Raw genomic sequence first — 13,173 nt, forward strand, 5'->3', positions numbered from 1 at the left:
GTGACATTTCAAAATGTAACTTTTTTGTTGCATTTGTGAGGTTTCAAAAATGGTGCATTTTAAAGGGAAATTCAGCCTTTTTGCTATTTATTTGTTTTATTTTAGGAACTTCTACTGCAGCCAATATTTGAATGTCTTATGAAAACAAATTTCAGTATCTTTGAAACAGTGAAAGAGTATTTACATTTTACAAACTGGGAAGATTGCTGTATTACTCAGAAATGCTCATTGCAAAGACCAAAAAAATCAGTTATTGTGAATTCTAGTCTGGTGTCTTCACCAGAAGATCATCTGTCCTGATAGTAGAAAAATAAATGGAGTATTTCTGTTTGCAAAAGGCATCTTGGAAGAATGCTTGCAGTTGAGTGGGAAAAGCATAAACTGAGGCAAGCTAAAGAGAAAGAAGTTTAAGCAGAAAAGTGTTGTAAATATTTTTGTGGTTGAGGACAAGAAGTAGGAACTTGATACAAACCCTCTTAAGAGAATGTACGGGTAGGATAAAGTAAATTTTCACAGCAAACTTTTCGGGTAGCTGCAAAGGCAGGAGGTTAGAGACAAGCAGTCTGTGTACCTCGGGCCAAGATCTTATTTGGGTATGGATGTTTTGAGAGAGATGTCAGGAAGTTTTGAGATTGAGGTTTTAGGGAAGAATAAGCATGAACTGGCAGTGGCACAGCACTGGTGGAAAAGATAATACTAAGCCGATATTGTTGTGACCAGGTCGCAAACCTGCCTGTTGAGGACGCTATGTCTGAGGGAAGTGGGAGGACTCATCAGGAAGACTTGGGAGGACTGCTCACAATCAAAAATTAAGTGTTAGAAAACTGGAAGTGCAAGAGCTTAGTGTGGGGAGAAGGCTTGGTGATTATATGTAAATAAATGATCCAGATTTCCTGTACTGTATTAGTCTTATGAGTAAAGACAATTAATAGCCAGCATACAATAAATAAATCTAAAGCACAATTAAAATGCATATTATTTTTTTTGGTTGGTAAACATACTGAAATTCCTGAGAAGGAAATACAGGTGCTGAGGAGTGGTTTGAAACCAGCTCGCTTTTAATAAAGGTAGGCATTTCTTGTAACTTTAATAGCTGCCCTTCTGAGAACAGGTTTTAAACCTAGAAGCTGTAATCATAAGAATCCAATATTAACTAATCAGTGATGCTTAGGCAGTCTTTGAGCTCAGTGCTCATATTTATTTGCTGTGTTCTATTTTGTGTGCACTTTTGATTTTGTAATTTTTTTCAAGGCAAAGAATACAGAGTGGGTGTTATCAGAGCCAGAGCCAGTTTCTCTACAGCAGAAAACTTCAGAAAATATTCCAGAATGCTACGAAGGTATGACTGATTCTCTGTTAACAATAAGCTCCATTTTTCTGGTAATCTCTTTGTTTAGGCTCTTTTTACTCTACTTTAATAGTTAAATAACCTAACCATGCTAATAATGCAAGAATTTTGGAGAGGAAGGACTTTTTAGAAGGGTTATGCTAGAATGTGTGGGACTGCATGTTCTTTTAGTAATGTTTAATAGAAATCCAAACTAAAATTTGATTCAGAAGACTTCAGATGAATCTTTGGGTGCCTGCTGCTCTTTTAGTAGCTGGTAAAGCTGTGATAGAAATAACACATTACACTATATGTGTCAGACAGCGCCCTGAGTAGAGAGAGTTGTGTTTTGGTATTTTAAGCATTCTAAAGAGCCTTCTGACATTCTTACCCTTGTTACTCATTATGTTTTAGGACCAGAACATGGACCAAGTGTCGATTGCCTTAGTACGTCACCAAAAGCTGCATTAGGTAATCAGTGTAAGCATAAGATAGCAGCCAGTATAATGTAGTTAAATATTCATTTATACAGAGAATGTATGACGGGGAAGAGATGCGGAATTCTTACTTTAATAGCAGTGTGCATGAGTTAGTTGAAACATCTGAATTTGTATTACAACTTCTTCTGTTGAACAGTGTACTCCTTCCAAGAAATTAGTTTTAGTCAGTGTTGTTCTGGTTTTATCTATCTTATCGTAGCTGACCTGATGAATTTAATTGCTACAGGTATCACACCTAATAAAGGTGACCATTAATGTTTTACATCTCCTGTTAGACTGCTTTAAGTTCTGCATTTAAAGCACACAGGTGGAATAGAGCATTGTACTGTGATTAATGGCCTATTATTTACGCTAAGCAAACACATCTTGTACTAATAGATCAGTCTTTCTATCTAGAGGTAGTTTTTGCTCCCTTTTCAGAAAACTGAACATAAAAATTTAGACTGGAAAAATCTTGTTTTGTAATACAGTATCTTCAGTGTCCCAAGTCTTAATTTACTTAACACTGAAGAGTGTATCATACTATAAATAAGTAAAAAAAAGTTGAGGAAAATAGAATAGAATAAAATACATCAGTGATTTATTTTGAGGATCATCCTGCAGGAGGAGGTTTCTGAGAATAAAGAGTTTTGATTCTCAGCAGCGCAGGGGTACTAAAGAAGTGGTAGCTGGGAGTAACTCAGTACTTCAGGAAGGTATGATCTTCATCACTGTTTTTATATTCACTTGGTTTGGGGTTTGGTTTTGGTGTTGGGTTTTTTTTTGAGAGCTGGAGACTAGGAAAAATAGTTAACCACATACAATTCCTGGTTTTCTTATTTGTATCTTTAACACATGTTCTCATAAAACAAGTGCTTTTCTTGTTTGTTTTGGACATCACAAGTTCTATCTTATGTGAAGAATCTCTGTTCTATGTATGCCTGGTTCCAACTAAATTTCAGCTCAAACCAATTTTTCTGTATGTACAAGCATTCAATAGGAGTTGTTGATTGAAAACTTTTGATTGTGGGAGATTTACCCTGACTCAGGGTAGCTGTCAAGAAGGCACAATACAGTGCCTTACAGAATGTAGTGAGTCTTATTAGGGTCTCATTAAAAACATCAAGATTAGGAGTTTGTTAGACTTTGTGCAGAGCAGAATGTAGCTTCATTTCTATCTTTTGAGATTTAATATAAAGCATTAAGGCTGGAACTTTCAAATTTTATGTATAAAGGTAGACTCTCAATACTTAGGCAATGGAACAAAGCTGTTCAATCTCGTGATAGAGTATGTTGTCACCTTTGATAATGCTTGTGATTTTGTTTATGATAATACAGGTATGTTTTATCTGTATTGTTGGTGGGTTTAAACATAGCCAATACCTTTCTATCCAGGAGACAATTCATCTTGGAAATGGTATGGGATCAGGTGGACCTCTAGTCTGATTCAGAATAGCAAGTCCTGCATTCTTGTTCAGTTTACTAGCAGGTATCTACAACTGAAAACTGAGCTGTAATTTTATTCCTATTATGTATTTGCAAGAGATACCATATCTTCAATCAGAGGCAGTTTCCCACATTTTCTTGGAGATACTCACAGCTCTGTTCCCTGTAACTCAGTTTAGTATTTCAGTCTCTTAGTGTAGAAACTGTAATCAAGCATTAAAATTTCAATTAATTTCAAGGCATTAAAATAAATTCCAAAAACTATTTTGAGGCTGATATGTGGAAATTATCTTCTGCAGTTCTGGAATTAATAAAATTGTATGTCAAGTAATGTACATTTAATCCTTGCAGAGAACACCACCTTCATAAAAAAGAAGCCAAATCAAGCTAAGAAGGGGGTAAGTGTATATAAATAATGCGTATTTTTGACTGTATTATAGATCTCCAGAAATATGGAGATTGCAGTATGGAAACGTATTATGTAAGGTAGCACTAAACAGTACTTGTATCGGTAACAATTTATGAAACTAAAATGGAATTGAAAACCGTTTCTATATCAAAACAGCCAATGGTCTGTTTGAAAATGGATTATTGTTAAGATGAATTTGTCTAACAGGTTACTGTTATTATGTAGTAGAGTGCTTCAGATCTGTGGGTTGTTTTCTGACCTCAGATAAATTCTAAGTCTGTTTACGTGTACATAGCTCACTGAACTGTCTAGATTTCCACATGTATATCCAAGCGTCGTTTTCTTTGTGCTGTCTGGACCTGAACAGCAGGTGATATTTTTTCAAAAATGAGTAAAATAAAAATGTCAAAGCATGTATTGATGTCAAAGTCTGTATCCCACTTTTCTTCAGTTCTTTTCACAACCGTTGTCCCTGCAACTCCACTGATGCCCTGTAACTTTCTTCTCACTTGCTGATACTGGGTTGCAGGGCTTCTTCAGGCTTTCACCTAAGTTAGTTGGCACTGAGATCTTTTTGTAGCAAATCCTGAAAACAGAGGGAGTTCCAATAGCACTTTTGAGTGGCTAAATATGCATGTATGGCATAATCTGTCAATACAAGGTGAGTGTGAGACATTGAAATCTGTATTTCTGGAGGAGTCCTCATCTCATACCACACAGCAGTATGGCATTTGGTTGTATTTGTAGATAACTTACAGCTGCATTCAATTCAAGATAGTTTCAAGATAGTTTACAGACTTCTTTCTGGATGGGGTCTTAGCACTTTCTTAGGCATCTGGTCTCTGTAAAGAAGGCATGAGGAGAGTTGAGTATCTCAGAATGATGGTTCAAGGAACCTGAAAACTGAGTAAGAAAGAAAACTGAGTAACAGCTCAAGTTAAGTTAGCTAGGAAAAGCTAGGTTTTGAATGTATGGCTCTTGAGGCCCAAGAAAATAGCCCTAATGTTAGGCTATTAGGATGACAATATGTTACAGGGAGTCACTTCCTTTTAAGTCTGGGCTATCATATGGCAAAAGATTTTGAAGGTTATTGGAGCAGATTAATTTAGGTTGAAACCTATTATTTCTTGCTCCCACTAGAGGGCCCTAATACGCAAGAGGAATTTCTTACTCTTAAGTGGTATATGCAGGTATGTTCCCTTACAGTAAGAACAACATAACTGCGTTCACAGGTGCACGTACAGTTTGTGAACTGTAGTGTCAGAGCCTAAAACTGTATGTATGTAGTCCAGAGCTTTTACATGAAGACTTTAAAGTGTTAAAAGGTTGAGTAAATGCATTGTGAAAATTAATATTGCTGCAGTGTTGCAGATGAGGAATTGAACACACGGGAGACTAAGAACAGCAGTGTGAGTGCTGTGCCACCGTCTGAATCAGCATCATTGTATCTATTCATATTTGTAGTATTAAGTATTTTTTAAATCTTTGATAATCAGAATGAAAGAATATGTATCCCTTGTTGAAGTAATATGAACTAGAAATAGAATTATTTTAAAAGAACGAGTGCAAAATGAGAACCTCTCAGCTGACATGTTTATCTAAAAAAAGTTTACGATGCTTTGTCACATGCAAAGGCTGATCATGCATACATGTATATACAAAACTTGTATGTTGCTCTCCTACCATAAATCAGTAAATACCTATGTACATGTTTATTAAAAATATGAATAAATCAATACTTAATTAAGATAACACAGTAGCACTGGCCAGTGAGAATTAATTCAAGAATCTTTGCCACTTCTAAATGTAAATTGTGAACTAAGTGAACGAGCACCAAATGGGTCCATTGCATCAAATTTTATTATGTTATTCCTATGCAACAGTCATTATTAAGAAACTAAAGTTGTGCTATATATTATAATATTTATTTGAACATGCCAACCTCTGAACAATTAAAACTATAATAGTTTCATTACCCTGTGATGCTTGGCTGCAGAGCTAACTAAATTTGTAAGAGTTAGTAGAAGCAGCATGTAGAGGGCCAAAACATGAAAAAATATTTTCTCTGCCTCAGATTTTCATTGTTGTTTGCATATGCTCCCGAACAGAGTATAGTGTTTGCTGTTGCTTTCAAAGTTGACTGTTAAGTCAGTTGAGGTGATTGTCTCAGTTATAATGTTGGGGCTTTTTTTTTTTTGTTTTTCAATAAATCAAGCTCGGTGCCAAAAAAGGTGGTTTGGGGGCACAAAAAGTGAGCAGTCAAAGCTTTAATGAGATTGAAAAACAAGCACAAGCTGTAGATAAAATGAAGGAACAAGAGGATCTTCATAGCAGTAAGAAAACTGAGAAGGAAGAGCCACTGTAAGTATGAATTATATATATATATAATGGTAAACCATGAAGCCTAATTTCATGTTAATGAAGTAATTGTCAACATTTTAAATACTACCAGAGATTAGCTCATGCAAATAAAACTTCAGTTGTTGCTTTAAAAAAAAAACAAACCCAAATGTGGATGAGGTGGGCCAAACAGTAATTCCCCCATTGCCCTTTTTTTTGCCATTAAGTGTATGTTTCTGCAGTTGATGATTTACTGTAGAAAGAGCCCAATGCTATCTTTAAAAATAACCTTAGTGTTATTCTTATTTAACACAGAAAATAAGGAGATATTCTACTGCTATATATAAATAAAATGTGAAATAAATCTAAAATATGTTAAATTTAAGTATTACCACAGAAGACTCTTGCCTCCTGAACTTTCTTTACCCCATGCTGGTTACCCAGTTTATTTTGTTTTGGTGTAGTGAACTAAATACTATTTAAAACAGTCTTTCTAAGAGCATAGGGAACATACAAATATTCAGCTTTATTTGTACTTACTGGGTAAGTGTTTCTATGCTGAAGGCAGGGGGTAGTTTAAGTATGGCTAGCATTGCCTGCTTAAGTTTCAGCTGTTTTGTACTGGAACTGCCTTCATTTTCACCAAACCCCTTTGAATATTTTTGTCTGAGGGCTCGAATCTTAGTCCATCTCAATTAATAAATACTCAGCTCTGAAGCTCAGAGGGTGCTGTTTCTGGTTCCTTCTCCTATGTTTCTCTGCTACATGTTTTTGGTTTTTAACATTTGGTTAGTTGTCATCAAAATTAGACTATTAAAGGGTTGGTTAGTGTACACTTTTACTGTTGTAAAGCTTAACATCCTCTCTTAAGTGCTAAGATGTGTAATTTTTATAACCTATTGAGAAATTTTCTGAATTATTACATAATTACAGGATCACTTGGAGCTCATGGTACCAAGCTCTTTGGTGTATAATCTCCTCCCTACTCCTTTGCTCACTTTTATGTAGCCTCTGCAGAAATGGATGTTTTGTGTGCATCAAAAATACTAATCACAAGGGGATCATTCATTTTTCCTGAAGTATTTTTACCACAAAGTCATGCTTCTCAGTGATTGCCAAAAACTACCAATAGAATGAGGAGGAGGAACAGACTACTAAATAACAAGAAAAACGATTGTTCATTATTATTTAGTATTATTCTTTAATGATACTATCTTTAATGAAATAATTCAGTTTGGAAGAAAGTCCCACGTAGTGATTCAGTTTTTGTGTCAGAAATGTATAAATCTATATAGATCCAAGGCAACCTTTAGTATGGGGTTGGTGCAACCTTTCTGCAGTGGCCAGAACCCTCTAAGAATGTCTGCAAACCTGAGAGGTGCACATGCACTTCAGTTTATGGATCCAGTCCCAGTAGAGGCAAGATAACTGTATTGCCCTTGAGATTAACTTTTTTGATTTTTAACTGTAGATGGCAGTATATACCAAAATTAAAGAAGGGTGAATACTTTTAAAATTGCATTTGCTTCCAACTAATTTGCGTAGCGGTTTTAATTTTAAAAGTTTGAGTAGTGACCTTTAGTAAATTAATTCAGTGTGGCTTTGTTACGTGGCGGGAATGGAAGTGATGCTTTTGTAGTCTAGTACTTAGAAGGAGAAAGAGTCCTGAGACTTAAAACTTAAAATGTGATTTTATAATTGGTACATAGTTTCTTTATTTTCTGCTGTGCACTGACAAGAGAATAGATAACTGGAGTTACTTTAAAAAAATTGATCAGTATCCCTATTTGTTTTAATCAACAGCAAATAAGATTTTTGATGTTCATAAAACGGATTTCATAAGATGGGCTGCTAATCTTTCTACTTAAAGTGCTGGGTAGATTTTATCAGTAGCAGTTTCAAGTTGAATTTTAGAGAACGTTTTCACTTTTGTGTGTAGCAGTCGGTCCTAAACTGTAAGAATTGGTTTAAAATGTCCCTGAACATACTCTGTGCTTTGAAGATATATTTTTCTGATTTTATTGGTTTCAAAAGTCATTCCACAGATGCATCCTGGTTTGTGTCTGACTTCTGCTGTTATAAGCATCTGAACATAAGATGTAGAGATTTTTTAGTTCTGGCTCCAAGTCCTCTGAAAGCCCCAATCAAAGGATACCTAATCATCACAAGACTGAGTTGGCTCTCCTACTTTTTGAAATGCCTCGTCAGTGGAGGAGTGATGTCCTGTTCCTTATAGCAGGCTGGTACCTACATCTGTTGTCTGTGAAGGAGGAAGACCAGATGCTGTACCCTTTTCATTCTAACAGGTTCAGCCACACAGCTCCTGTCTTGCAGGAGATGCACTAACCAGCAGGGTATGAATTTGGTAGGGGCATCTTGTACTCTTGGTTAAAGTTAAGTCAGTATGCCTGGGACCAGAAAAAACCAAGCCAGGAAGAGCCTGTTTCAGTAATCAAATAGTTAGGAGACACACTGGAAGAAAATACTCCTTGGTCAAAAACTTGTTTTCTTTTCATTCCTGCTTCTGCACAAAATGGATGGAAAGTTACAAGCATTTTCAGACTCCTTTTCTACTTGCAGCAGGACGTCTGCCAGCAGCATCCTAATTCTCATTTACCTTTTTTCTGATAGTGTTCCTTTGTACTTCATGCCAGTCACAACTTATGGATTACAATATTGCTGCGTTGCTCATTAAAATTACTATTTGTATCCCTTTTAACCTAACAAATTAAATTTAAGCAGTGCTTCTGCAATTCTGTAATCAATATTAAAAACCTCTGTCTCTGCTACACTGGTATTACTAGAAAGTAGTTAAGATTGTTTTGAGGTATAGGAAGGTTCATGGCACCTCAGAAAGACAGCTTACTCTATCTGAACTGTGAGGATGTTTCAGATGACAAAATGTGTTGTCAGCTGTGCAGAAAATGATAAGTTTTGGATGCTTCAAAGTTTCCATAATACAGAATATATTCCATTTTGGGAGTACAAAGACACTCTCCTTCTCTCTTCTGAGACACCTTTTTGGGCACAGGGAAGGGCAGCATCAATAAAGAAGTGCGGTCTACCTCTAGCACTTGTCTTAAGAGTTTATGTATAGCGAGTGTTAAAACCCCTAGGATGAAAGGGGTGAAGGGAGGGAGATGTAGCAGGGCCAAGCTGCGCATTAGGGGAAAACAGTACTAGTATTATATCATGAATACCATAGTACTGTAGTATGTCAGAGTTGGATAATTTTGACAATTATTTGGTATCACATAGAATTAGGACTGTGGGAAAAAGACTTTTTCGAATTAACTTAATGGTGATGCAAAACTGTGTCCTGAACTTTAGCAGTAGCATGTTTCACATTCGTTTTGAAAAAAACTGCCTGCTCATACACAGACTGGGGTACCGTTTAGACAGTCTTCTCTACTGGCTTTCTTCCGTCCTTATAGGTGGAATTTAATCCGATTAATAATGAATATTTTCAGTAAACATAGAACATACAAAATACAGTGCTACAGTATATATTGTTAATTTTCTACCAGTATTATTGGGTTGGGCCTTCAGTGTAGCATTTTACAGTTATATGTTAACTGTATGTTTTGTTCTAGTGTATCATCTTTACGGTTGGCCTACAGAGATCTTGATATTAAAACAAAAGAAGAAAAGTTAAATCTATCTGGTAAGAAGAAAAATGAATTGGAGAGACTTGGCATGGGATTTGGCAGCAGCAGAAGGTATGTGAAGTTCTATAAACTGTATTTAAAATACTCTGTGGCTTTATGCAGTTATCCTTCATTTTACTTAGGAAATGAAAAAATATACTAAAGTGTGTTATGGAAGCTTAAACAATATCATCAAAGAATCTAGTATTTGTCAGGGCAAAGGGGCAGGATTGCTTCTGATAGATTTAAGTTCTAACCTGCCAGACAGGTGTTAACCTAAATTGTAGGATGTCTGTACGGTGTTTGCCTCCATTAGCTGACTGTGAGGAAGGTAGTCAGGATGTTTTCAGTGAACAGTACCAACCTACGTATAGTCTGTCTTTTACAAGCCAAAACTCTGACAAAGTCCCATTGCTGTGTTTTCCAGCTGTTGGAATGGTCTGTGTGTTCAGAAGTCCTGTCACTACTTCAGAGAACTACAGTTGAGTTTTCCAGGGCTGGTTTTTTGTTGTTTTGTTTTGTTTTCTCTCCTTCTTAAATGTTTGTATAGCTTGGGCTTTATCAGCAAGCTTCAGAAACTAGATTTGGGATTTCATTTCTTTTTTTTTTTTTAGGGTGTGAGCTTTGTCATCTCTTTACATACTTATTTTCTTCCTGTTCCCAGTGGCATTTCTCACTCAGTCACCTCAGATATGCAAACAATAGAGCAGGAAACACCTGCAATTGGAAAGCCGAAGAAAAAGTACACTGATGATGTAGAAGACTCGTATTTCTCTTCTAGTTCAAGGTAATGTATAAGCTTTTTATTTTAGGTGGAGGTAGAAGTATATACAAGTTACGTATTCGAATATACACAATATATTTGGAACTTAAGATGAAAACAGAAGAGAACTGGATGTGTCTACACACTTAGCATATTTTCAGGGGACATCTGAATTAGCAAAGCTGTGAAATAGTTGACCTTACCTTGATGACAGATATATTTATAAAGAAGAGGAGTTACTGTTTCTGAGGAGAAGGTAGTGTGAATTATGTGTTTACAGGTTTTGTCTTGTTCAGGGTCTAGTCTTTACTTGCACAGACAGTTGCCATATAAGCTTTTATTTGTTATATACCAAATCCACTGATTTTTTTTGTCAGAATGACTTGTGTTCATTCGTGGTTTTTTGTTTGTTTGTTTGTTTGTTTTTTCTTTTTTGTGGTACTGTCTTCAACTTTCAACTTAAAATTAAACAAGTATCAAAGTCTGATACTAGATATACTACAGTTGCATCAGTCTTTTAACTGGACGCATGCCATATTGTGTGTTGGATGTATTGTGTAGATATCTGCAGTCTTATTTGATAGACTTGTATGTATTTGAATATAAAATGTAAGCAAAAAATAATTGACAAATTTTTGATCAGAGTATGAATGCAATGCAAATCATAAAATACTGCTGTTGGGAGGGAGAAATAAAATAACTAATCCTACAGACACTAATTGCAATGAAACAGCTGTTTCTGGACTGATAGAAACAGGTGTTGCTTTTATAAACTGCCTTTATTGGATTGGTGCCACAGAAACATGAAAAATTGTACCTGATTACTTGTAGACAGGCAAGTAAAAACACAAAGGCTTTTGTGTCGTTACTTTGTAGTGTAATCACTAGTGGCAGAATGGCAAATGTGGTACCAAGTAAACTGGCAACAGTCTTGTAAAATAAAACGTATCATTTCAGTGCTTCCCTATTTGATCCTTGAAAAGAACTGTTACTGCTCTCAAATTATTCATAAGCCTACTAGCAGGCAAAGGATAAATTATGGAAGAGGCTTTTTAATGTGTTTTGGTTCAATAACTAGAAGACAAATTGTAACCTAGCTGTTCCCGGCTCTTGTTTTTCTAGTTATAGCAACAGTAGAATCTAATTGGAGTTGGTATACAAATTCATTCTCTTTAAAGAACATACAAAGTCAGATTGTTGGACTTGGTAAGGTTTGTAAGGTGGTTATTGTCCGTTTTTCCAAGCTGTGACTTTGAAACAGAGGTAAAGTAGTTTTAATATCATCTTAATATATGCCCAAAAGCAAAATAATCATGCTGGATATTAGAGTGGTGATAAGTATCTGTAAACTAAGCAAGCTAAATGTCTCAAGATTTACACATATAATTGAGGCCTCTCAAAAACCTTGGATTTTTATTTTTCTTTTTGCTACAATTAATAAAATCTTTGTTAACATAACAATGTAAAATTTTATTTTCTATTAAAAGTAGTTTTTCTTTCTCCGTCTGCCCCCCTGCCCCCCAAATACAAAGTATTTTGCAAAGTTATGAAAATCTGAGAGGGAAGGATGGAGAAAATACGTCATTTTATTCAAATCAGCTCTTGTAGCACCCGCCCCATCCCATGGTTTTGATGGCCATTGTGAGATTGGATAGCTTCATCTATATATAAACACCTTGTTTGTTATTACACATCCATATGGAACTTACAAAGATCTTGTGGCTTCTTTTTGTCTGTCAGGAGAGAAGGGGAGAGAATCCTGCTTTTTGTAGAAGTTCATTCCAGATCTGTCCCTGCTATTTTCCATGTGCAGTGGTGGGAGACTTTGTTGCTGAAGGTGTCACATTTCTCATAAACTGCAAAAACGAGTGTCCTGACTATTCATAACACAAACATGGAGAATGTTTTTTTTAAAGAGTACTTTTCACAAAATACAGATGCAGACTTCAATATCCCGTGCTTGTTCTGCTGAATGATTCCATTCTGCTAGCCTCCTGTCGTTTTGATCATCTTATTCCCTATCCTGGTCATATCCAAACTTTAAGAAAGTTTATTTAACCACAAAGGGAAATTCTTAATCTTTGGCATTTTAATAGTGTTTTTTCCCAAGTATTTTCCATATATGTTTAGATATGTGTAGATAATCAAAGGGGAAAAGGTGAAGATAACGTACCACCAGAATTGACAAACATGCCTTTTTTTTTTTTCCTTTTCTTTCTGTTTTCCCTGCAGTTTTGATATGCAAGAGAAGATTGTCATATTAAATTAAGACTCACTTTCACGAAATATGTTCTTTAGCATTGTTTTAATAAAACATGTTACAAAACTCAGAGGTACTTAATATTTGTATTAAAAAAAATATACAGAACCAGAGACAAGGGCTTTTCTTACTGTTCTGAACTATGTTGATGCCTCAGAAAATGGGAGCAGTTTCTCTGCTTGCATAGCTTACAGATTGACTCGTATGGAACTGTGAGATTAGCCAATATCAGCCCCTTAGTTAGAAGACTTTGCCCCATGTGAAACTACAGCACAAATGGACGCCATGGGTTAATTGGGTGCTTTTGGATCTCTGGAGCGTTCAGTGCCTTGAAAGTTGTGGTGGCTTTTTTCATAGCTGGTATCTTAGCATGGAGTGTCAAGAGCACCAGGCCCTTATGAGCAGACTGCCTTGTAGGGTTGTCATGGTGCCTTGCTCGGAGGGTCCATCCTGAAGTTTTCTTAGGGTTGCTCTTCAACCAGCCAGGTATCTTGACAATGTT

At 35.9% G+C, this 13,173-nt stretch overlaps 1 protein-coding gene across 3 annotated transcripts in view; it reads left to right on the plus strand.

Annotated features, from left to right (window-relative positions):
* ARFGAP3 (ADP ribosylation factor GTPase activating protein 3) overlaps nt 1–13,173 on the plus strand; it is a 35,661-nt gene that overhangs the window by 13,775 nt on the left and 8,713 nt on the right. The window contains exons 6-12 of one of the 3 annotated variants that reach the window (XM_050895607.1): nt 1,252–1,339; nt 1,742–1,798; nt 2,027–2,071; nt 3,604–3,650; nt 5,877–6,022; nt 9,595–9,720; nt 10,313–10,435. In XM_050895607.1, coding sequence (XP_050751564.1) covers nt 1,252–1,339; nt 1,742–1,798; nt 2,027–2,071; nt 3,604–3,650; nt 5,877–6,022; nt 9,595–9,720; nt 10,313–10,435 — 632 coding nt within the window. The remainder of the gene's footprint in view (nt 1–1,251; nt 1,340–1,741; nt 1,799–2,026; nt 2,072–3,603; nt 3,651–5,876; nt 6,023–9,594; nt 9,721–10,312; nt 10,436–13,173) is intronic. The other 2 variants (XM_050895618.1, XM_050895626.1) reach the window with 2 other exon arrangements.

The sequence above is a fragment of the Gymnogyps californianus genome, chromosome 1, assembly GCF_018139145.2.
Source record: "Gymnogyps californianus isolate 813 chromosome 1, ASM1813914v2, whole genome shotgun sequence".
Lineage (NCBI taxonomy): Eukaryota > Metazoa > Chordata > Aves > Accipitriformes > Cathartidae > Gymnogyps > Gymnogyps californianus.